This window comes from Eschrichtius robustus, chromosome 15, assembly GCF_028021215.1.
Source record: "Eschrichtius robustus isolate mEscRob2 chromosome 15, mEscRob2.pri, whole genome shotgun sequence".
NCBI classification, from domain to species: domain Eukaryota; kingdom Metazoa; phylum Chordata; class Mammalia; order Artiodactyla; family Eschrichtiidae; genus Eschrichtius; species Eschrichtius robustus.
This window is the reverse complement of record NC_090838.1, coordinates 95,830,376-95,856,398: the sequence shown is the minus strand read 5'-3', so window position 1 is coordinate 95,856,398 and position 26,023 is coordinate 95,830,376. Positions and strand designations below refer to the sequence as shown.

At 53.3% G+C, this 26,023-nt stretch overlaps 1 protein-coding gene across 4 annotated transcripts in view; it reads right to left on the bottom strand.

The window, feature by feature from the left end:
• Positions 1 to 26,023, bottom strand: part of SH3RF3 (SH3 domain containing ring finger 3) — a 215,298-nt gene that overhangs the window by 3,368 nt on the left and 185,907 nt on the right. For 2 of the 4 annotated variants that reach the window (XM_068564640.1, XM_068564639.1), the window contains exons 10-11: positions 4,294 to 4,625; positions 1,584 to 2,979 (exon numbers count right to left, since the gene is read on the bottom strand). In XM_068564640.1, coding sequence (XP_068420741.1) covers positions 2,718 to 2,979; positions 4,294 to 4,625 — 594 coding nt within the window. In that variant the 3' untranslated portion in view covers positions 1,584 to 2,717. Of the gene's footprint in view, positions 1 to 1,582; positions 2,980 to 4,293; positions 4,626 to 26,023 lie in introns of those variants that run through there. The other 2 variants (XM_068564638.1, XM_068564637.1) reach the window with 2 other exon arrangements.

The following is a 26,023-nucleotide window of genomic DNA, read 5'->3' as shown; positions in this document are numbered from 1 at the left end:
ACCACCCTCCTCCGCTGGAACCCCGTCGCTCGGACTAGAGGCAAGCTGGGAAGAGGCTCTGTGCTCCCATCGCCCGCCCCCGCCAGCGCTCCGGCCCTTCCCGGTCATGGATGCCAGGCCCGCCGGTCCCTGCCACTCCCGGGCACCGCCCGCCTCTCCCTCCGCACCAGACCGACCTCAGCCCCACACTGCGCCCCCAGGTCCTCGGGGCGGGTGGGTCGAAGGGTAGGGCTGCTGGGAGAGTTGCAGGAGCAGTGGCCAGGAGTTCACGCACAGCTGACCCCGTTCCCTGCTCCTGGGCCCAGTCTGGCCAGCACCCCTGCCGTGGGCACTGGCAGAGCAGGAGCGCCTGTGGGCCGGGTCGGGGAGAGCAGCTCACGGGCGCCCTCCGTCCTCAGCTGCCTGCTCCCAGCCCCGCCCTCAGGGCCCGGGTCCTCCTCCGAGTCCCCAAAGGCCCAGGCGGCCTCCCTGGGCCAGAGATGCAGACCGTGCTCCCCCTTCCCTCCGGCCACCTCCCCACGCTCTCCGAACTCCAGGCTCTCCTGTCCCTCCTCCCTGGCAGCGCCTGGCCTGACCCTGTCCCCTGGGCCGGGCTTCCCTGTCAGCCACAGCCAGACCAACGGCCCCTGACGGAGGCCATCCGCGTCTGGCAGCTGGGGGTCCCTAGGGTCCTCAAGGGGTTCCGTCTGCAGAGCCTCTGACCTGCTGTTTCCTGGACTTGGAGAAACCGGGGTGCTATAGAGCAGAAGGTCCCAGGTCAGCTCTTCTTGAAGTGAGGCCACAGACAAGAGACCCCGGCCCTACCTGAGGGGATTCTGGGGGACGGGGACCAGGGAACGGGGGCTCTCGGGATCTGCCCGCCGACGCCTGAGGACCGAGGTGCCGAATGAGGCCGACTTCATCCCCCTCCAACCACCTGCGCACAGCCTGGGGCTGGCCCGTCCAGCTGGGGATGGTGCGGGGGACTGGTGAAGACGCTCACGTGCAGAAGACCCGGCCCGGCCCTAGGAGCTCACGGGCCCAGCCCACTCCAGGCGGTGGAAGCAGGGGGCAGAGAGGAAGCGGGTCGCGAGGCCGGCCCGGCCTCCCCAGGTGCCTGCAGCATGCAGGCCAGGCCAGTTGCCACCGCGGTCCCTTTCAGGGTGTGGATGAGGCGAGGAAGGGGACAACAGCTCCTGCCCTCCCAGCCCCGCATCCCTGCAGATAGCTGGGACACAGCAACGCCCGTGGGGTCAGCCAGCACACGCAGACTGCAGCTCCCACACCCCGGCGCCCAGGCTGCATGACTGCCAGGACCAGCACCGTGGCCCCCCCCAGGCTTCCTGCCCATCCTCCTCCTCCGAACACCCACCCCCTTTCCCTCAAATCCCCAGGAAAGAACGCGTCGAGATCATTCCTCACGCTCCCAACGTAAGTTTTAGCTTTTGCCTCAACTGCCAGATGTGAAACAAGCAACTTTAAAAAGTGTAATTTGCTAGAAAAAAATTAATTTGGTGCTTCTGAGCAATCCCGTGATTTAATGAGCCCGGATGGATGATGTGGGCTGAACGTCTACAAGACCAGCATTCAGTTTTCTGTCCAGATCCTTCCAAGACGCTGAAAGAAACGGATGCTCAGCGGCCCCAAAGGGCCAAGCGAAGAGTGGCATGATCCTGGCGTCACACGTCAGAGACTGTCCTGAGCGGCTGCGTCCACCACAGCCACGCTGTAGACATCAGACTCAGGAATCAAAGGTGCAGAATTCGAAGGGAATCCGACCGCTGCAGATGCAGTCGCTTTGCCTGTGGGGTTGGGCACGTCCTCCGTGTCACAGGAGGGGCCCTTCAGAGCACCCGTGTCGGTCCCCGTGAGGACAAGTGGTCTGGGGTCGGGGGCTGTGGTCACCACAGTAGTGTCCCTCCAGGACCTTGAAAATGGTAAGAATACTCCCTGAACACCATACTCTAAGGTCTACACACGCCTCGGGTCCCTGTGGCGGCTCTGACGGATTCCCACGAACAGCGCCTGACGACGTACACGTCTCACCTGGGGGTTCTGGAAGTCCGATGTTCGACACAGCCTCACGGGGCAAAGTTGAGGGATGGAGGCTCCGGGGTAGGTCATGTCCCCTCCCCCCCTCCAGCCCCCAGAGGCTGCGGCGTTCCGGTGGAGGCCTCTCCCTCCATCTCAAAGCCAAGACGGCGGGCCGAGCTCCTCGTCCACCTGCGAGGACTCCTGAGGTCACGCGGGCCGCCGCGGGGCCTGCACGACCTCTCCACTTTACGGTCAGCTGCTCGGTCCATCTGCCACCTTATTCTTGGTTTGGGGATCAGGGCAGAGACGTCTTTGGGAGCCTACCATGACCCACAATAGATCAAAGCAAGAAACTTCTAAATCCCAACAGAGCCAAACAGCTGAGAGGCCGGCGAGAGGTGAGGACACACGGACTGGGCGTGTGAGCACGTGGGGAGGCCCGTCAATCAGTGCGGAGGTGCGGGGACCACGGCCCTCCCCACGGCCTCACTGTCGTGTACGTGATGTCACACAGCGTCGTCTCACACGTCATCCCGTGCGTTGTTCCGGTGGTTGTTGCCCTTGGCGTTCACTACTCATTCATCCTGTTCCAGGTATTAATCTAGGTGTTTTGCGACCATTATGGCCACCAGGCACTATCATCCCCATGTTGTATGTAGGGGCCGGGACTCAAAAAGCAGACACTCGTTTGGGTGAAATGGCTGTTAAGTGGCAGGTGTTTCTCTTGCTGCACGATTGTGACGCATGTTGGGGGCGTGGACTGAGCCCAGCCTGCCCTTCACGCACCGCCCCCCGTGGCGGGCCCCCCAACAGGGGCTGGGGTGTGAGTGAGGGTGCGCCCTCCGTGCAGGACTCTTGGTCACAGCTGCGAGGTCAGTGTGACCCACCGGCCCGAGTCCAGGTGTTTCGGGAGCTGCCCCGGCCTGAAGGTCATGTTGCCATTGCCACGTCCTCAGCTCCAACCTGCTGGGGGCCGGTACATGGGAGTCATGAGGGCTGCGCGGGGTGAGGGCCGCGCTAGGCAGTAGTGGTCACTAAGGAGCTGTGCAGGGTTCTGGGGGCAGGAGGGCGCCCAGGGCCCCGGGTACAATATCCCCAATTAGACAGGAGAGTCAGCTAATGGGAGTAATTCCCTGAACTTCCTAGTTAATCCTAGACTCCCATGATTTCTTTACAACAGGGTCTTTAAGCCCTTTGCGGAGTCTAGAAGTTGAGGATCTGGGAAGGCAGAAGCCCAGGGGAGACACGAGAGCAGCTTTGACACGTTTAGGGACCTGTCATTCCCCAGAGCCCCCAACTTTGGGACCCAGAGGAGGGGCCGGGACCCCCATTCAGAAATCACAGGCAGCTGGGTTGGTCCCGTGGAAGAAAGAAGGTTCTGACGTGGGAGAGCCGCCCAAAGGTGGAGGCTCCCTTGGGGAGTGGAGGGAGAGAGGAGGGGGTGTGTGGAGTGCACTTGGTGTGTGTGTGTGTGGTGTACATGTTGGGTGTGCGTGTGACGTGTGTGGTGTGTCTCAGGCCACACGGAAGGGCTGGCATCGGTCAGTGTGGCCGGGGGGGGGAAGGATCTGCCAGGAATGCCAGGACTGTGTGCTCAGGAGATGCTCCCCTTTTTACCCTTTAGGCAGCTCTCCCAGGAGGAGGGGCACTTAGAAAGGAAAGCATTTCCTCCCCTGAGCACCCTCAGCCCTCTTTGAGGCTCTCTAAGGACCCATGACTCAAACGGGCTGGCCCCCAAGCAGGACACCAGCCTCTGGCCCCTTCCACCCGAGGCCTCGGGGGACTCAGTTTCCTGACCTGGAAGACTCTGTGCTGAACTCTAAGAAATTGTTGTCTTTGGCAAAAAACACGAATACCGGACATTTCACATGGTGTAACCCTGAAGGCAGTTTGGGGCCAGGTGTCAGAGTGGGCCGAGCCTGGAACAAGAGCTGCCCCAGGGCGGGGCTCGCTCAGGCCTATGGGGAACTCAGCCCGGGGTCACTGTGGGTTCTTTTGGGGCAGGGGGATGCAGGTCCCTCACTCCATTGCTCACTCTCCGGGCTCAGGACACCATCAGCTCCACCAGATTTCCAGATGGATCCCTTGTAAATACAAACTCAGGACCCAGATGAACTCAGAATGTGAAATGTGCTCCCGTTTTATCTGAGCCGATGGGATAGTGAGGGCCGCCTGGCGGGTTGAAACCCCAGAAACCTGCATCATCCCTGTTCCCCAGCATGGCTCCAGACCTCACAGACCACCACACCCAGGCCCGGGAGGACGCAGGCCCACCCTTACCTCTCTCTGGGCAGCAGCTTGGGCTCGGGGCGGACGGCGGCCATGGAGAGAGGGGCCTGCTGGGAGGGCGACGGGAAGCTCAGATCCAAGGAGCCCGCCTTCCTGTGCAGCGGCTCCAACCCCAAGGCCCCCTGCATCTCGCCCTCAACGGGGCAGGACCCGGCCCTGCCGTGGACTGACAGTGAGGACACTTCGGGCCCCACCGCGCCCTGGAGTGAGGCGTCCACCGCTGCCTGGGGGTCGTGGGTGGGAGAGGTGGACGGCGGGGAGCGCGACTTCTTCCTGGTGGACGCGCCGGCCAGCAGCTTCAGCAGCCCAGGCTTCTTGTCTTTCTAGAGAGACACACAGAATGGAGGCCAAGTGGGTTAGTTCTCCCGGAGGCCCTTGTTGTCAGCGAGGGGGTAGGACCCTGTCAGGAAACTCTAAACACGGCCCCGTAAAGATGCTCAGAGGAGGAGAACAGCGGAGACGGAAAGCTTTCCCAACTCTTTCCTTCCCCAGGTGTGGCACAGGTGCCAGCACAGAGCCGGGCCTGGAGGCGCCGATCCGACAGCAGCCCCGCCATCGCAGGACTGCGTTCCAGCCTGGAAACTTCACCTGGGGGTGGGCTGGGGGGCCGGTTATTCCACGTTAGCCGCCCCCCGCCCCAGGCTCACAGAACCCATGTGTACAGACACGGCCTCATCTGGAGGCCCCGGCAGCACCGTGTGGTCTGTACCACACGGGGAACCGAGGTGCGCGTGTGCGTGCACGTGTGAGTGCGGGGTGTGGAGGAGGAGGAGTGTGTACACGCAGAGATGCTTCCAGAGCAGTGTACTCGTCTTAGAATCTAGACAGTTCCAGGACCCTCCTGGGATTTACTTTTCTGACATTGGATGCGGATTAGCTGGCATGGGGTGTGGTGTGAAACAGGCAGCGCACGGAGCCTGACACGGAGCTCCTGAGTCGGTGAGGCCACCACAGAGTCTGCTCTGGTCACGGGGCCCGCCGGACCCTACGGCGGCTGGATGGGGACTCCTCTGCCCGCCCAAGCTGGGGACAGTTAGTGGTGCTGAGATCCCCTTAAAGTGCACTTAGTAGGGATGTGCATATCCTCAAGGTAAGTCAATAACACTTCAGTATGAACAAATCTGACGTTTTTCTCTACTCCCAGCACTGGTACTGATAGGAAGGATGGAAGCTGATGTCCTGCATGCTGTCCACGGGTGGCACGGGCGAGCCCTGGCCTGGAGGGGAGCAGGTGTGCGGGGAACGTGGCACAGGGCAGCCCTCTTCCAACATCCAAGAGAGATGTGTGTGGGGCACACTTAGGAGAGCTTCGGTCATTTGGCCACCAGGGGGCGCCATGCAGCTGGCTCAGAGGCGTCCCCGTCCTCCAAGCAGCCGGGCTCCTGTGGCCACCATGCAGAGGAAGGGGCTCCCAGGATGACAGTCTCCTAACCTGAGACCAGCAGGATAGGCACTGGCTCCGGTGGGCTGGTGGTCCCTGGACCTCGGGGCCTCTGGAAGGGGAGCCACGCCGCAGCCAGACACCCAAACACTGCCGGGTCTCAGGAAAAAAAGCCACAGGGTATCAAATGGTCAAGTGCGATCCTGAAGCCCAAAACTCTTAAAAGTGATTTAACTGTATGTGTGTATGCATGTGTATGTATGTGTGTATATATGTGTGCGTGTATGTGCAAGTGTGTGTGCATGGGTGTATGTGTGCATGTATGTGTACGTGCGTGTGTGTGTGCATGTGTATATATGTGTGCATGTACATGTACGTGTGCGCGTGTGTATACGTATGTATGTGTATGTATGTGTGCACGTGTGTGTAAGCAAGCACACAGGTGAATAAAACTAAGAGCCACGTGATGGGTCCCCAGAGCTCCCAGTGGCCCTGTGGTGCCGTCCACGACAGGGGGGGGGGGGCCATCACCCGACCCGCCTCGTCCCAGGGCTCCCCCAGAACACCATGCGGGCAGGGGACGTGGCTCTGACGTCCCGGCGCCCCCGTGTCCAGCCCGGGCCGAGAACGCTGCGGGCACCGGATACGCACCCGCCGAGCGGACGCGATGGAGGGCACGGGCTCGCCAGCGGGGGGCCCTGCGGCTGTCCTTCCTCCTGACGAGCACGTTCCATCAGCGAGCGCCTGCCTCTCGGACCCGCAGGAGCCCCGGGAACGGAGGGCGCGCGAGGCCGGCGGCTGCGGGTTTGGAGCCGGGCGCCCACACGCGGGGGGATTTCCTGTCACTCCCCGTGGTCAGTCACCACCGGTCACCCTCCCACTGACCTCGGCGGACGCCGCCCTCCCCAGACGTCCGCGTCCACACACCCCGTGGAGCGGAGCGCGGGCTCGGGGGCTGGTCCAGCCCTTCCGGGCCGCCCTGGTCTGCGGGCGCAGCCGAGAACCCGCCGATGGGCCCCTCGCGGGCGGCGGGAGAGGGAGGACGCGCGCTGGGGGGGATCTGGGTCAACAGCTTACGCTACAGGAGCACGGGTTTGCTGGGGTTTCCCCGGGCCTTCGCAAGCCCGGGCGGCGTGGGGAATCGCGCCCTGTTGCTTTTTGGGGCCACCGCTTTCCTCACAGCCCCCCCTCAGCACCTGGCTTAATTCCCCTCCCCTGAGCACGGGTCACTTTCCACCCCAGTGACCCTCCGAATGACCGAGGCTCAGTCATTTCAGCCTTGCTGGGGGACCCCAAACATCTGAACTGAACTGTGGGAACACAATGCCCCCTGGCCCCCCACCGCCTGCGGGGGGCAGATGGCACATCTCCAGAGAAAGGGGCCCTCGCTCCCCCAGACGAATGACGGCCCCGGCCACCCAGCCGGGCCGGCCCTTCCCCTGCGACACCCTGGCTCCCTGTGCAGCTGACCACCCCGCACCCTGCCTGCCCCTCCCCTGACAGAGCTCACCACGGCGGACTGCGCACTGGACGCCAGGAGCCCAGGGCAGCCCCGGTCCAGTCCCGGCTTTGCGTTTGGCTCACCGAGTGTTTAAGATCAGTGCAAGAGCTGGTTTAAACTATTAAAGTCCTCACAAAAATATGATTCTGTTGCTGTTTTTATGGTGTGTCTGGATATTTTTAAATGTTTGCAAAAAAACAAGTTTGCAAAATCTTTAGCTCCCAGTACATCTTTGCTTGTTTGTTTTTGGCAGGGCCACGCAGCTAATGGGATCTTGGCTCCCCGACCAGGGATTGAACCCGGGCCCGTCGGCAGGGAATCGTGGGGTCCTAACCACTGGACTGCCAGGGAATTCCCTGCCAATACATTTTTGTTAAACGAATAAAATCAACTTCACTTCCTGTTAACCCTTGCCTTGCCTTGGGAGAGCCCAGGGACCAACACAGGGCTCTCGGCTCCAACTTGTACAAAGAACCAGCCAGGGAGTTCGATAAAATGTAGATGTGGGGCTCTGCCCTCAAGGATTCTGATTCAGCAGGTCTGAAATGGTTCTGATCTAGAACCAAGGAAGTGATCAATTAGAAGCCGATGGTCACCTGTGCAACCAGATAAGTGATTCTGGAAGACGGCAGACAGGTAAGACACAGGGAAGGGCCCAGCTTCATGGGAAGGTGATCAAAGAAGGAGACTGTGTCCCCTACCTACTAAGTGCCCCAGCCCAGGGGACAGGCATGGGCTTAAAAGTCGTGCTATGAAGTGCTGGGGTGCACGGGGGTGGAGATTCTGATCCGTGTGTCTGGCTGCCTAGCTGGCTCCCAGGCGAGGCTGCCCTCCCCAGTTGCACTTTGGGTGGCAAGGGCCATCATTTGAGTAGGAGCTCACCAGGCACGGCAGCCACGCCAGGCATAGGAATGGGTGGGAGCCAGGCCTGCAGGCATGAGAAGCTCCGGCTCTCGTGCTACACACGCACCTGGGTCTGCACTCTGCCTCCCATACAAGCAATGTCATTACGTTAGAGAAGGGATTACAGGCGACATTAGGGCAACAAGCACACCGGCACACACTCACACATCCTGAAATAAAGTCACATCCTACTTTAAAAGAGTCATCTGGAAATCTAATACGAAAAAAAGAGACGTTCATTCATTATAGAAAAACTGTAAAACATTTTACAAATAATAAAATGATAGTGTCTGTCCCCAGAGGCCTTGTTTCATAAAATATTAATGCAAAAACTTGGCCAAAGGAAACAAAATTTAAAGCTTAAATTAAGAACTGTTGCCAGTTAAAAATCAATTAAAATTATGGAAAATTATCTCTGAAATTAAAGGAAATCAAAGAGAATAGAATTTGATTTATAAAATGTGACATTAAATTTTTCAGGGAGTCAATTCATTTCATTAAAACGAAGTAAACCTGTAACATGGCCTATGAGTGCCATGTCCTCCCTGTCATCTCCTCATTATCCTATGGTGATTAGGTGGAGAAATTACAACTAACACCACAGAAATACAAAGGAGTAACAAATTGTTACTATGAACAATTATACGCCAACAAAGTCGACAACCTAGAGGGAATGGAAACATACAATCTTCCAAGGCTGAATCATGAATAGAAAAATCTAAATAAACCAAATACCAGTAACAAAATTGAATCAGTAATCAAAAAACTTCCCCCAAACAAAGGTCCAGGTCTAGATGGCTTCACAGGTGAATTCTACCCAAGATTTAGAGAAGACTTATACCCATCCTTCTCAAATTATTCCAAAAAACTAAAGAGGAAGGAAACTCCCAAGTTCATTTTATGAGGCCAGCATTTCCCTGATACCAAAACCAGTCAAAGGCACCACAAACACACAAAAAGAAAACTATAGGCCAATATCCTTGATGAATATAGATGCCAAAATCCTCAACAAAATCTTAGCAAACTGAATCCAACAATACATTGTAAGGATCATACACCATGTCAAGTGGGATTCATTCCAGGGATGCTAGGATGGTTTAACATATGTATATCCAACAATGTGATACACCACATTAACAAAACAAAGGATAAAAATCATATGATCATCTCAATAAAAGCAGGAAAAGCATTTGACAAAATTCAACATACATTCATGATAAAAAGTCTCAACAAAGTACATATAGAGGAACATACCTCAACATAATTAAGGCCATATATGAGAAACCCACAGCTAAATTATACTCAACGGTGAAAAGCTGAAAGCTTTTCCTCTAAGATCAGAAACAAGACAAGGATGCCCACTCTCGCCACTGCTCTTCAACATAGTATTGGAAGTTCTAACTACAGCAATTAGGTAAGAAAAGTAAATAAAAGGCATCTAAACTGGAAAGGAAGAGGTAAAACTGTCACTATTTGCAGATGACATGATACTATATATAGAAAATCCCAAAGACTCCTCCAAGAAACTCTTAGAACTAATAAGTGTATTCAGCAAAGTAGCAGGATACAAAATCAATATACAGAAATCTGTTGCTGATAATGAACTATCAGAGAGACAAATAAAGAAAACAATCCCAGGTATAATCGCATCAAAGGAATAAAATACCTAGGAATAGATTTAACGAAAGAGGTGAAAGACCTGTACTCTGAAAACCATAAGACGTTGAGGAAAGTGACGGCAGATGATACAAATAAACGGAAAGATAATACCATGTTCATGGAAGAACTAAGGTCATTAAAATGCCCATACTACCCAAATCAGTCTACAGATTAAATGCAATCCCTATCAAAATTCTTATGGCATTCTCCACAGAACTAGAACAAACCCCAAAATTCATATAAAAGGCCCTGAATAGCCGAAACAATCTTGAGAAAGAAGAACAAAGCTGGAGGTATCACAGCCTCTGATTTCAGGCTATACTACAAAGCGACAGTAGTCAAAACAGTATGTTACTGGCACAAAAACAGCTCCATAGATCAGTGGGACAGGCTAGAGAGCCCAGAAATAAACCCACACTTATATGGTCAATTAATCTCTGACAAAGAAGGCAAGAATATACAGTGGGGAAAAGACAGCCTCTTCAATAAATGGTGCTGGGAAAACTGGACAGCTACATGAAAAAGAATGAAAGTGGACCACCTTCTTACATCATATACAAAAATAAACTCAAAATGGATTAAAGACTTAAATGTAGGACCTGAATCTATAAGACTCCTAAAAACATAGGCGTATGCTCTTTGACATCGGTCTTAGCAAGATTGTTTTGGATCTGCACATCAGGCAAGGCAAACAAAAGCAAAAATAAACAAACAGAACTACATCAAACTAAAAAGCTTTTGCATAGCAAAGGAAACCACCAACAAAATGAAAAGGCAACCTACTGAATGAGAGAAGATATTTGCAAATCATACATTCAATAAGAGGTTGATATCCAAAATATAAAGAACTCATACAACTCAATATAAAAAAAAACCCCAAACAACCCAATAAAAAAATGGGCAAAGGACCTGAATAGACATTTTTTCGAAGAAGACATACAAATGGCCAACAGACATATGAAAAGATGCTCAACATCACTATAATCATCAGGGAAATGCAAATCCAAACCACAATGAGATATCACCTCACGCCTGTCAGAATGGCTATTATCAAAAAGAAAAGAAATAACAAGTGTTGGTGAGGGTGTGGAGAAAAGGGAACCCTTGTGTGCTGTTAGTGGGAATATAAATTGGTGCAGCCACTGTGGAAACAGTACGGTGGTTCATCAAATAATTAAAAATAGAACTACCATATGATCCAGCAATTCCACTTCTGGGTACTTATCTGAAGAAAACAAAAACACTAATTAGAAAAAATATATGTACCCCTTGTTCACTGCAGCACTATTTATAATAGTCAAGATATGGAAACAACCTAAGTGCTCACTGATAGATGAATGGATAAAGAAGATGTGGTACATATATACAATGGACAACAATGTGTATATATATACTCAGCCATAAAAAAATGAAATCTTGCCATTTTCGACAACATGGATGGACCTGGAGGGTATTATGCTAAGTGAAATAAGTCAGATAGAGAAAGACCAATACTGTATAATTCCATGTGTATGTGGAGTCTAAAAAACAAGACAAATGAAGAAATAATCCAAAACAGAAACACAGTCATAGATACAGAGGACAAACTGTTGGTTGCCAGAGGGGAGGGGGTTGGGGGAGGAGAGAAACAGGTAAAGGGGATTAAGAGGTTCAAACTTCCAGCTATAAAATAAATAAGTCACAGGGATGCGATGTACACATAGGGGACGTAGTCAATAGCACTGCAACAACTTTGTATGGTGACGGATGAAAACTGGTCTTCTCGGGGTGAACATTTCATAATGTGTAAAAATATCAATTCACTATGTGGTATACCTAATATGATATAATAAGGTATTTTAATTTTAACTTAGAAAAGTCTAAAGTCCAAAGTCTCATCTAACTATCATCTAAATGAGATGTGGGTGAGCTCGAGCTATGATTCATCCTGAGGCAAATTTCCTCTCCAGCTGTGAGCCTGTGACACCAAACTAATTACATGCTTCCCAAATGCAAAGGTGAGGAAGGCAGAAAATAGACATTCCCATTCCCAAAAGGAGAAATGGGAAGAGGAGGGGGTGACAGGTCCAAGCAAGTCCAAAACTTAGCCAGGCAAGTTCCACTAGATCCCAAGTTGGAGAACAATCCTCTTTGGTCAACGCCTCTCTTCCAGGCACCCCCCCCCCCACCCCCGGCTTTGGTCAGAGGCCACCTCTGAACAGCCTTCAGGGCCCTTCATCCCTTTCCCGGAAGAAGAGTGCATGTTTGCAGCCAAACAGCCCTGTGGTCTGGTCCTGCAGAATCCAAGGAGCCCCACAGCCGTCCTCCCCTCCACCCTGCTTCCCCTGACCCCCGAAGTTCAGGCTGGCAGAGTCCTTGGTGCTTTAATCCCACCTCTATTCCTGGCTTGGCTGCGACAGCTGGTTTAGTCCATGAGTTGCACCCGTGGTCTCTTTATCAAATGGTGGTTTGGCCACATCCCTGGCGTCTCTTCAGAGCACGCTTTCTCATTTTGTACAATATGGTGAGGCTAAGGGTTTTCCAAATGTCCAAGCTCTGGTCTTTTTGGTTAACAAGCAACTCATTTCTTTCCTCTTGCATTTAACAGCCAGCCACCAGGAGGAACCACGCCTCTCCTTCAATGCTGCTCAGAAATCTCCTCAGCTAAGTACCCAACATCGACCTTCTGCAAGACACGAGGACACAGCTAGGCTGCCCTCTTTGCCACTTTCTAACCAGGGCTGCCTTCCTTGCCATTAACAGTAGCGTGTCCCTCCTTCCACCTGGATGTCCTTTAGCATTCACGCACCTACCAGAGTCTGTTCACGATCACTCTCGAAGGACCCTCGCCAGAACTGCCTTTAAGGCCAAACGTCAAGCCTCCCAGCCTCTCTCCGTCACCTGTTCCAAAGCTGCTTCTGCATTTTCAGGGTTTGTAACAGAAGCCCCTGCCGCACTCACGGAACCAGGAACCAAAATCTGTATCGGTTGTCTCAGGTGTCCATAACCCAGTACCAGAGCCTGGGCAGCTTAATCCACAGACCTGTCTTTTCTCGCCGTTCTGGAGGCTGGGGGTGCCAGCATGGACGGGTCCTTGGTGAGGACCCTCCTGGCCTGCAGACGGTGCCGCCTGTCAGGTGGTCACGTGGCCTTTCCTCATGACCCATCTAACCCTAATTACCCCCCAAGGGACCCCCCACACACTGGGGCTTCAACTTATGAATTCTGGGGGGACACACACATCCAGTCTGAAAGGGCCACAGCTACCTCAATGAGAGAGAGGAAATTCAAGTCCAGAGAGACGACGGGGATGGACCCCGGTCTCTGGCTGCAGAATCCCAGACTCTCTCGGCCACCTCACCGCCTGTCCCCGTGGCTGCTGGTGCATGAGGAGGAGGAGGCTTTGCTCGTCCTTCACCCGCCAGGCCCTACTCTGCCCCGTGCCCCAGGGCCTTACTCAGTGTTTGCTGAGCCCACCCGGTCCCCAGCCAGCGCCCCCTGAGCACAATCACGCGTCCAAGGCTGACCTGGCCCCAGCTCGCCCTCAGCTCAGGCTGGAGCTCCCTGGACCCAGCCCCACCTTCTCTGCAGAATGCTCTCCTGCCAGCCCTGGGCTCCCGCACCCGCTGTCCACCAGACACTGGCGGTAACCGCACACATCACCCTGACTTATGAGGAACAGCACCCTGCATACTCCCATCTGGCCCAGAGATCAGCCCATGTTCAATGAGGGTCATGGTGTGACCTGCACCCATCACCAGCCTCCACGGCAGGAAACCTGAGCAATGGACCCTGGGTGCCACCTCGAGATCTAGTTCAGCCGCTCTGGGTGGGCAGCCAGGTCACCTCTCTTGTGACCCTTGGTCCATCAGAGGAGCAAGCGCTGGCATCCCCAACTCCTCAATGTCCCACAGGCCGTCCTGGCCTCCCGGGGGCAGGACTGAGCAGCTCGCACCCTGGGGCCGAGCCCAGCCCAGCCAGCACCCCGAGAGGGCCCTGAACGCGGGATCAGAGCCTGGTGGTCCAGCCTCTGCCGTGTGGCCCCGTGATGCTGTCACTGTGCCCGGGGCAGGACCAGGCGCCCTGGGTGGCGTCACAAAGGCCACCACAGGGCAGGCACCGTGGCCGGTGCTCAGCGAAGGTGGGAGGCCTGTGGCCATGCACGTTCCACAGGGGCCAGAGCCCAGGCCAGGACCCGATGCTGAAGGGCAGGGGCCACACCGCCTGGCTCTTCTCCTGCCTCCCAGCCGGGTGCCCTTGAATGCGTGATTGCGTTTCCTGGGCCTCAGTCTCCTCACCTGTGGAGTGGGGGTAACGACGGCACCTGCCCGAGAGAGCTGTCTGGGGACCGGATGAAATACGACATGTTAGACATTAGCCTGCTGTCGCCAGCACCCTCTCCATCACCATGGTTACCACACAGCCACTTGGAGCCTTCTTTCTGCAACAGCCAGTTCGTCCAGTGATACATGAGTCTCCCTCCATTGCTACATCTTACTGTTTGGGAAGGAAAGTGCCACTCCTCAGCCAAAGGCACCGCGCCAGGATCTTTTTCTTCTAAAGCAGCGGTCCTCACAGGTACTGAGTTTGAGACCGCGCTTCCCACGGACTGCGATGACACACGTGGTGGAGCGGACCCTCCCCTGTGCTGTGCTGCAGGCGCCGCCAGCAAACCCGGAGCAGGAAGGAGAATGGTCTGGAGGTCTGTCACTACCCGGGTGGGTCAGGTGCTGGGTCACGTGAAGGACCTCAGGGGTCTGAACCGAGGTGGCTTCTGGGCTCTGTGAAGCCCCTGGATTTGCCAGGCTGGGCACGAGTAGCTTCTCAAAGCAGGCCATGCCCCTCCCCGGCGTGAAGAGGCTGATGGCGTGATTCAACTGAGAAAAAAGGAGGTGAAGGGCAGTGGGTGTGCAGGTCTGACCGGCGGAAGGCGTGGACGGGGCCGCGGGCCACCCGCACCCAGGCCGCTGCCGGGACGTCAGCGGGAGCCGGAGGCCAGGCTCTTTGGGGACAATAGGGACAACAGGGCGTCCTTTGCTCTCAGCCTGAGAGCCCCAAACAGGAGGGAGCTGTGACAGACGAGGACTCAAGGGAAGAGGGAGGTCACATGTCACCCTGGGTGGCGTGGCGAAGCGAAGCTTCCAGACGCGGCACGGTGCTGTCTCTCCTCCCTCGTCTGCCTCACGCGGCCCCTCTTGTAGGATCCGCGTCCCTGCCATGCGCCGGGGCCTCCCACGGCTCCAGCCGCAAAGCGCGGTGGGGACCCAGGGCTCGAAGACGCCGCCAGCTCGCCCTTGAGCAGAGACCGCTGAGGGGCCGCACGAGTGTCTGGCCGACGGCTGACTGAGGTGCCGGCCAGCAGCCAGGGAGCGGCCCGCAGGTGGCCCCGGCCCGGCCGGCACGGCGTCCAGGCCTCCCTCCGCTCAGCCGAGGCCCCGCCCCAGAGCAGGATCATTACCACCCGACGGGAGACGTTCTCCCGCACTGAGGTGCAGCCAGTTGTCGTGGCCTCGACGTGAGTTACCTTGAATTGTGTGCTGACTAAACAGCCTGTGGGTGACCTGTCAAACACACACTGCACGCCGGCTTTAATTATTAAAGAAAAGGGTGCACTGACCAGAAGTAAAGAACGTCCATGGTATAATACGGACTGGGGCTTCCCTGGTGGCACAGTGGTTAGGAATCCGCCTGCCAGTGCAGGGGACACGGGTTCGAGCCCTGGTCCGGGAAGATCTCACGTGCCGCTGAGCAACTAAGCCCGTGTGCCACAGCTACTGAGCCTTCACCCTAGAGCCCACGAGCCACAACTACTGAGCCTGCAAGCCACAACTACTGAAGCCCACACGCCTAGAGCCCGCGCTCCGCAACGAGAGAAGCCACCGCAATGAGAAGCCCGCGCACTGCAACGAAGAGTAGCCCCCGCTCACCACAACTAGAGAAAGCCCGCGTGCAGCAACAAAGACCCAACACAGACAAAAATAAATAAATCAATTTATAAAAAGAAAAAAATAATAAAGATGAAATGCCTCCCTTCCCGGGACGCCAGTGCTGGTCCTCCATCCATGGTAAGCCTTCCTCCCCAGGGGCCAAGGCCACACTGACTCAGTACGTGCTGGTCTGTTGTTTTTCTAAACCTTGAAGGAATGCATCCCTGACTTGATGTTCTTTGTTCTGACAAGACATAACACTGTGCTGAAAACCCTGCTTCTCCAGGGCAGTTCCTCAGGTTACCTGAGAGGCTGTCTTCTGGGCTAGAGTCCTCAGTTTGGCTCAAGGAAAACTCTTTCCTACCCTTAGCAGAGACTGTCTATTGATTATTTTCATCACCAAAAGTGAAAGCTGTTCTACACAACTGAGGCTGGGTGTGTGTCACACGGCAGACTTCACGAGATGCCTCCAAGATTCCCCGTCCCAGACCCAGCAGCGGGGCCGGGGTGCTGGCGGCCCTGCCCTCTGACGTGACCTTACCCGGGAGCTTCACACGCTCACGCACACACCTCGAGCACAGGCACTGTAGTTAACAAGTGTGGGACAGAAAAATGAAAGCACCTCCCAACAGACTTCTTTGGAAAAGTTTACAGAAATACTGGAAACACGTACAAGTAACAGATGAGAAGATTTCCGTGAGGAAGGAAGCCCAGAACTGAACTTCAGCAGATTTTTACTGGAAACACGAAGACCTCCAGACAACCTACAACCAACCAAACTGCAGGGCCCTAAAGTCCCAGGTCACACCCCACACTGATGGGGCCTCGGAAACTGGAAGGCCCGCCCTGATCTGGAGGCAGGACGCGTTGCCAGACGCCCGGGGACTCCAGCCACGCAGGTCTGAGAGCACCAGAGGAGCAGAGCCGGAGCCGCAGGGACAGGGGCGACGCTGAACGAGACCGTCCGCGGCTGCTCAGGGCCACTCCTCGCGTCAGGCGGCTCATCTCCCCTGTGCATCGGAGCCCCCGCGGCCCTCCCCTCGCTGTCAGGGATGGAGCACGCGGGGGTCTCTCCCTACGGGCCTCTCTCAGCCTTGTAACCGTCCCAGTAGCATCACTGGGGGTGGGCAGAGCAAGCAGGGCCCCCCGGGTGGAGAGGCGTCCTCTGCAGGCCCACCCGGAAGGAGGGTTCTGTGGGGCCGGGGTCCCATCGCTTCAGTCTCCACCTCCTGCGGGGAGAAGCCCTCAAGGAGGCGGAGGGCAGCCGCCCGCCCACCACGTGTCCGGTTGGAAGGGGGCCCTCAGCAAGGCGGGCAGAGCGTGAGGCTGACCCACAGGGCCTCCTGATTCTTTCTGACGGGCAGAGGCTGACGCGCTCTTTGGCGGGAAGGCTGTGCCTTTGTGGAGGAGGGGGGAGTGACTTTCTCTCCTCTGGGTCAGGTCCCAGCAGCCATCACGTGATGTGGGCTTGTGCGCCCCGAGGCCCCGCCTTGGGGAAGGATTTCCAGCCTCCCTCAGCCCTTGCACTGCAGAGCCAAGCTTCATACCCATTGGAAGAGTCCCAGCACCTTGCTTCGGGTTACATTACAGCTGCCAGGGACTCGTCTGAATGTGAGCTCATTTGACCTTCACCCGAGTCCCCAGGGGCACCAGGCCGGCAGCCTTGGTGTCCCCTGAGGATGTGGCACCTTGGATGCTGGCAGGCCTGGCGTGAGCGAGAGCCGGGCAGGCTTCTCTGCGGTGGGACCTTCTGCAGCCTTCCCTGTGCCAATAAGCTAATCTTTAAATTTAAATTTTATCTTGTAAGAACACGTAAGGAGACATGTACTCTTTTAGCGAGTTTGTAAGTGACCACGCTGTCTGGTAGACACCATAGGGGCACTCGCCGTAGGGACGGTCATCGGCGGATCTCTAGAAATAACTCACCGTGCTTCACTGAAGCTTTATCAATGACCTTAAGTTTCAGCGGAGCAAGCCAAGTTCTAATAGGCTGGGTTTTCCTGCAGGAGTTTTTTATTTTTTATCTGTTTATTTTTTGGTGGGCCTGGGGCTCTTCTGAAAGTGAAGGGAGGGTTCCGGCGACCTGGAAAGGTAACACCCAGCCGGCCCGGTGCAGGGAGGCCCCCAACACTGCTCTCAGTTGCCCTGCACGCCGCCGGCTCCCAGCGGGGGTGACCCTGCGGCCAGGAGACGCTCGTGACCACGGGTGGAGATACTTCTGGCATTGCGAAGCTGGGGTCCCGCGGGTAGAAGCCAGGGCTGCTCCGGGTCCTCCAGGGCAGGACTGCGCGGGCATCAGGCTCCCTCCCCGACAGCGGCCTGAGGCAGATGCTGGCCGGTGGCCTTCTGCACCCAGGCCGCCTCTCGCATCCCATCCACCCCCACCCTTGGCTCCGCGACCTGGGGGCTCAGGTGCTGAACTTGGAACAGCTCTTGGAGGCTGGGGGCCGGCGGACCCTTTGCATGGGTTTCCTCGGGGGGCGAGGAGGTGAAGAAAGAATGATCCAGGAGCCCTTGCATAGCCACAGAGAACACTGGAAGGTGCTAGTCTGCTTCTGGGACGCGGGGTGGAGGCCAGCCGGGCCGGTTCTGGGAAGGCCGCGGAGCTCTCCAGAGTCACCCCACCCCGAGCACTAGGGACCCCAGGTCTCCAGAGCCATCCACGGCCGTCTCCTGCGGCAGCAAAGAAGTATCTACGGCACTTTGGACAAGGTACAGGGCCCGGCCCCGACACTGTCCAGGGAGGGCCCCGCGTCTCCGCTGCCCCCGGCGGGCTGCCCGTGGTCCTGAAGCCGACGACACGGGCCCAGGGCCGTTCTGATTGAAGTCCCACCCCCAGGCCAGCATGGGCCTTGCTCACAGCGCCACGTGTCCTGCTCTCAGTTGTGCCCACGTTTTCCATCAACAGGGTGCCACGTCCATCGTGGAAACAGCCCCCCACCCCGAGCTCTGCTAGGACCTCACCAGGCAGACATTCATGATCAGCTCGTACCCAAACGACTCCCAGAAAACAGGGGCCTTCTTTCCTCGACCAGCCTGACACACAGCCATCAGACTCACACTTCAGCCCCTTCCTCCTGGCCCGAAAGGACAGCCACAGACAGTGTGCCCGCACCCACTGCCCCGGGGAGTGGCCGGGGTCCTGTGCTGGTGGGCGACTAGCACAGATTCTTGGTGGCCGCGCCCCCAGCACCTGCGTCTCTGAACACCCGCGGGCTCTGAAAACTGCCGCCCCGCTGGCCCTGCCCTGTCCATCTCAAGTGGGAGCCACACCCCAAAACCAGGGTGATGAGTCCAAACAGAGGCATGGCAGGTTCCCCCGGCACCACGGCCCAGTCCAGGACCGCACTTCCCGCATCTCTGTGGACCTTCTGACCCCGAGGGGGGCTGCTCTAGGGTGTGGGGACGTGATCCCCCAGGAGCAAGGGCGGCTGTGTGATGGGGTTGAGCCACACAAGTCAGCGGTTAGGAGCGAGGGGACAGAACGTGCGCCCCAAATCGTGTCTCTGTGGCATGAGGATTAATTTATTATGATGATTATATATATAAATAGAATTCACTTATGATTCTAAGGCCCAAAAGACTCAGGAAGAGCCTTCCCCTAACTGCCTAAAAGAATGTAGATGGAGGACCTGTTCCAGGAAGGGGGCGTCACCACAGGTAACTGTAGTAAAAACTGTTTGCTGAAACTTCTATGTCCACGGTTCCTGCCTGGCCCAGCAAACACGCGTTCACCAAACGTTTGCTTTTCCGTCTCCAGGTGAATTGCCTCCCTCCCGCTCTGAGTCCCAAACCCCCATCCCTGACATACTCCTTCGTCTGGGGCTGAAGATGGGATTTAAGGTGAGGGCTTCCGCCATTGGGGGAGTTCGTTTTCCTGGGCCTCTCCCATGCGCATGCTTTTAAACTTTTCTGATTTCCTCCTGTTGATCTGTCGCCTGTCAATTTAATTCTCAGATGTGCCAGAAGCACCTGAAGGGAGAGGACAACGTCTTCCCCCCGACAGGAGACACCCCAGGAAAGAGGCGCTGGGGGCTAAGGCGGTGGATGAGCCCCACCGAGAGGGGGGCCCAGGGCTCCCAGACAGGCGCGCTCAGGGCTCTCGCAGGGGCAGCCGGGCCGGGGTGCCGGGGGGGCACCCCCCTCTCTTCGCTGGCACCGCAGTCCCCTATCCCCGCCAGCCCTGTTCGTGCTTGTCGCCCTGACTGGGAGCCGTCTCCTCCCTGGACCTCGGTGAGCATTTCCAGGAGTTCATTTCTCTCTCGCCTGCTCTGTCCCCTCACACGTGTGCTGCTTTACCTGCCCCCATGTGGACCCCCGTCGTACTCATGCTGGTGCAGGTGCCGGCACCTGGTAAGCGGCCTGCGCCCACCTGCAGCTGCCCCCACGGCCAGAGGGAGGGTCTGGCACAGGCAGGGCTCCGTCTCAACCCCAAGTCCCCAGAGGAGCCTGGCTGCAGAATGGCCAGACTGGACCTCTGGGTGGCACTCACGTCTCCAGGCAAGAAGCCGGCCTCTCGACGATGCAAACTCCCCCAGAGCTGAGACAAGGGTTAACGGGCTTTAACGCAGTTAAATGAGGGAGAGTTAAAGTGCTGAGCTTTCACTTCTTTACAGATTCTTCTGGACTCAGCACTTGAGAAGCCGCGGCAGCAGGTCCTGTTCCTTTGCCATCTCATCCAATGCCATCATCTTTTCACTGAAGCAGGAAGGCCTGTTACCTCAGTAGAATTTATAGCGTAACATTAATTTCTTTAAAATGGCTTCGGAGGAGGTCAGGCCAAAAGGCAGAGACGAGAAACCAGAACAGCCCTCTAGCTCCAGGGTGTGTCCGGGCTGCTTTCGGCTTTGTCCTGTAGGACAACCTTGCCTTGAATGTACGTTTCCAACAGGCCTCTGCTTGTTTTCTGTAGAACAAATGTGGGGCTATCACAAATTATTAGATTAAATGCAACGCATTCAGATGAAATCTCTGTAAAATCTGGTATCCTTCGGAAAGGGTCTGGAACGGAACATGAAAGATAAACACGTCATTATCTACTCGGGTGTGCCAAGCTCGTGTGCTTCTGAATATTTTTTAAACAAAACAGAGGGGTAGAAATCACCTCATCCAACCAGAAAGGCAGCAGCAGGCCCGTCAGTTCCATATGGGAGGGGCTTTGTCAAGGGGATGCAGGATTTTGGAGGGTCACTTAGGAATCTAAGCTATTATTTCCATTAGCGCTGACGGGCAGCCCTGCAAGCTCTCAGGGAGGCTGGGATCTCCTTCCTGGACTTTGTGTGCTTCTTCAGACAGGCTGCTTCCAGGAAATGTGAGATGACACCCAGCCTGGGCACCAGCTCGGAGATCCAGGTTCAGAGGCCGCTGGCTGGGCCCCTCCTGCCGCTGCACGCTGCACGCAGCCCAGACCCTGGCCCAGCGGCTCCTCCCTGAAAAGGGCCCTGCCTGGGCTTCCATCTGGCCCTAAATTTCTCTAAGGAGCCGCCATCATGACTGCATGCCTGGTTGTCGTTATCCCAATAGAACGATTGGGAAAGGATGGAAATTTGGAAGAAGCCGAGGTGTCAGAAGCCAGGTGAACTCAGCCCAGCCAGGGGCTCGACGCGGCCCTCCCTGAGCTGCCAATGTAACCAGGGAGGAAATGGCCCACCTGGGAGATGGGGTCACAGGACTGGAGAGTTGCGGCATCCACTTCACCCTTCTCGAGCAGTCCTGGCAACGGAGGGTGTGGGAAAGTTTAACTAGAGCTGCTCCAGTGCCAAAGGGTAGGGTGAGTTATCCATGGGTTAGGGGTTAGTTTATCTTCTATGACTCAACTCTTGGGGCCGTTTCTACTGCCGGCTGCTGGTGGGGGACCCTGACGCCCAAGGAGACGGGAGGAACCCCCAAGTGAACCAGCAGGATGTGGGGGGACTGAGTGGGGGCGAGAAGTGGAGGCCAGACAGGGTCGGCACCCGTGAGGCCGGGGAGATCAGGAGATGTAGGCAGGAGGGGCCTTCCGAGAGGAACGGGAGAGGAGTGGAGGGCGATCGCCTGGCCCACTCGAGCCCAGGAAGCCTGCTGGGCTCCCAAGTGAGGTCCGCTGCCCTCTGAGACCAGGGGTGGGGGGCACGCCTGGGCCCCTTCTGTTCCTTGAGCCTAAAGCCCCACCCCCACAGTCCCCAGGGCCTTTTCCAGCCTTGTGGGTCCTGAGCATTGGCCCTGCCCACCACCCAAACCACACCCTTGCTTAGGCCCTGGCCTCCACAGCCAAGGCCTTCGCCCCCCGCCTTTTTTTTTTCTTTTCCCTCCTCCTCTTTTTTACTATTGTGGTACTGTGGTACCTTCCGGTTGTTGACTCATCTATATTTTTATTTTTATATTCTTTCTAGCATGTCTGTTAGTTTCCTAGTCTAATTTTATTTTTTACTTTGTTATTGTCCTCTTTTTTTTTTTTTTTTTGCCGCCCCAGGCAGCTTGCGGGATCTTGGTTCATGAGCCGAGGGTCGGGCGAAGCTCCTGCAGTGGGAGCTCCCAGTCCGAACCACTGGACTAACAGAGAACCTCAGGCCCCAGGGACTGTTCATCAGAGTGAGGTCTCATGGAGGTCCTCATCTCAGCACCAAGACCCAGCTCTACACAACAGCCTACAAAGTCCAGTGTGGGAAGCCTCAGGCCAAACAACCAGGAAGACAGGAACACAATCCCACTCATAAAAAAAAAAAAAAAAAAAAGAGACAGCAAAAAACTATGTCACAGATGAAGGAGCAAAGTAAAAACCTACATGACCAATTAAATGAAGAGGGAATAGGCAATCTACCTGAAAAAGAATTCAGAGTAATGATAGTAAAGATGATCCAGAATCTCGGAAATACAGATTGAGAAAATACAAGAAATGTTTAACAAAGATCTAGAAGAACTAAAGAACAAACAAACAGAGATGAACAACACAATAGCTGAAATGAAAAATACACTAGAAGGAATCAATAACAGAATAACTGAGGGAGAAGAACGAATAAGTGAGCTGGACGACAAAAGGGTGGAAATAACTGAGAGGAGCAGAATAAAGAAAAAAGAATGAAAAGAACTGAAGACAGTCTCAGAGACCTCTGGGACAACACTAAACACAACAACATTCGAATTATAGGGGTCCCAGAAGAAGAAGGGAAAAAGAAAGGGTCTGAGAAAATATTTGAAGAGATTATAGCTGAAAACTTCCCTAACATGGGAAAGGAAATAGTCACCCAAGTCCAGGAAGCACAGAGAATCCCATACAGGATAAACCCTAGGAAAAACACACCAAGACACATATTAATCAAACTAACAAAAATTAAATTCAAAGAAAAAAATATTAAAAGCAGCAAGGGCAAAACAAAAAATAACACACAAAGGAATCCCCATAAGGTTATCAGCTGATTTTTCAGCAGAAACTCTGCAGGCCAGAAGGGAGTGGCAGGATATACTCAAAGTGATGAAAGAGAAAAACCTACAACCAAGATTACTCTACCCAGCAAGGATCTCATTCAGATTCGACAGAGAAATCAAAAGCTTTTCAGACAAGCAAAAGCTAAGAGAATTCAGCACCACCAAATCAGCTTCACAACAAATGCTAAAGAAACTTCTCCAGGCAGGAAACACAAAAGAAAAAGACCCACAAAAACAAACCCAAAACAATTAAGAAAATGGTAATAGGAGCATACAGATTGATAATAACCTTGAATGTAAATGAATTAAATGCCCAACCAAAAGACACAGACTGGCTGAATGGATACAAAAACAAGAGCCATATATATGCTGTCTACAAGAGACCCACCTCAGACCTAGGGACACATACAGACTGAAAGTGAAGGGATGGAAAAAGATATTCCATGCAAATGGAAATCAAAGGAAAGCTGGGGCGGCAGTACTCGTATCAAATAAAATAGACTTTAAAATAAAGACTGTTACAAGAGAGAAGGAGGGACACTACATAATGATCAAAGGATCAATCCAAGAGAAGATATAACAATTATAAATGTTTATGCACCCAACATAGGAGCACCTCAATACATAAGGCAAATGCTAACCACCATGAAAGGAGAAATTGACAGTAACACAATAGTAGTAGGGGACTTTACCACCCCACTTACACCAATGGACAGATCATCCAAACAAAAAATAAATAAGGAAACACAAGCTTTAAATGACACAATAGACCAGACAGATTTAATTGATATTTATAGAACATTCCACCCAAAAGTGGCAGAATACACATTATTCTCAAGTGCACATGGAACATTCTTCAGGATACATCACATCTAGGGTCACAAATCAAGCCTTGGAAAATCTAAGAAAATTGAAATCATATTAAGCATCTTTTCTGACAACAATGCTATGAGATTGGAAATCAATTACAGGAAAAAAACTGTAAAAAACACAAATACATGGAGGCTAGCCAGTGCGCTACTAAATAACCAAGAGATCACTGAAGAAATCAAAGAGGAAATAAAAAAATACATGGAAACAAATGGCAACAAAAACATGACAACCCAAAACCTATGGGACGCAGCAAAAGCAGTTCTAAGAGGGAAGTTTAGAGCAATTCAATCTCACCTCAAGAAACAAGAAAAATCTCAAAGAAACAATCTAACTCTACACTTAAAACAACTAGAGAAAGAAGAACAAAGAAAACCCAGAGTCAGTAGAAAGAAAGAAATCATAAAGATCAGAGCAGAAATAAATGAAATAGAAATGAAGAAAACAATAGCAAAGATCAATAAAACTAAATGCTGGTTCTTTGAGAAGATAAACAAAACTGATAAATTCGAAATGAAATTCGAAATGAAAAAGGAGAAATCACAACTGACACCACAGAAATACAAAGGATTATAAGAGACTACTACAAACAACTGTATGCCAATAAAATGGACAACCACAAAGAAATGGACAAATTCTTGGAAAGGTACAATTTCCAAGACTGAACCAGGAAGAATTAGAAAATATAAACAGACCTGTCACAAGTAATGAAATTGAAACTGTAATTAAAAATCTTCCAAGAAGCAAAAGTCCAGGACCAGATGGCTTCACAGGTGAATTCTATCAAACATTTAGAGAAGAACTAACACCTATCCTTCTCAAACTCTTCCAAAAAATTGCAGAGGAAGGAACACTCCCAAACTCATTCTACAAGGCCACCATCACCCTGATACCAAAACCAGGAAAAGATATCACAAAAAAGAAAATTATAGACCAATATCACTGATGAACATAGATGCAAAAATCCTGAACAAAATACTAGCAAACAGAATCCAGCAGCACATTAAAAGGAGCATACACCATGATCAAGTGGGATTTATCCCAGGGATGCAAGGATTCTTCAATATATGCAAATCAATCAATGTGATACACCATATTAACAAATTAAGGAATAAAAACCATATGATCGTCTCAATAGATGCAGAAAAAGCTTTGGACAAAATTCAACACCAATTTATGATAAAAATTCTCCAGAAAATGGGGATAGAGGGAACCTACCTCAACATAATAAAGGCCACACATGACAAACTTACAGCAAGCATCATACTCAATCGTGAAAAACTGAAAGCATTTCCACTAAGATCAGGAACAAGATAAGGATGTCCACTCTCGCCACTCTTAAAGACGTGTGCTCCAAAAACTATAAAACACTGATCAAAGAAATCAAAGATGACATAAACAGATGGGGAAATACACCATGTTCTTGGACTGGAAGAATCAACATTGTGAAAATGACTATAGTACCCAAAGCAATCTACAGATTCAGTGCAATCCTTGTCAAACTACCAATGGCATTCTTCACAGAATTAGAACAAAAACTTTTACAATTCGTATGGAAACACAAAAGACCCTGAATAGCCAAAGCAATCTTGAGAAAGGAAAACGGAGTTGGAGGAATCAAGCTCCCCGACTTCAAACTATTCCACAAAGGTACAGTAATCAAGACAGTATGGTACTGGCACAAAAACAGAAATATAGATCAATGGTACAGGATAGAATGCCCAGAGATAAACCCACGCACATATGGTCACCTAATTTACGACAAAGGAGGCAAGAACATACAATGGAGAAAAGACAGCCTCTTCAATAAGTGGTGCGGGGAAAACTAGACAGCTACATGTAAAAGAATGAAATTAGAACACTCCCTAATACCATACACAAAAATAAACTCCAAATGGATTAAAGACCTAAATGTAAGACCAGACACTCTAAAACTCTTAGAGGAAAACGTAGGAAAAACACTCTTTGACATAAACCACAGCAAGATCTTTTTTGACGCACCTCCTAGAGTAATGGAAATAAAAACAAAAACAAATGGGACTTAATTAAACTTAAAAGCTTTTGCACAGCAAAGGAAACCATAAACAAGACAAAAAG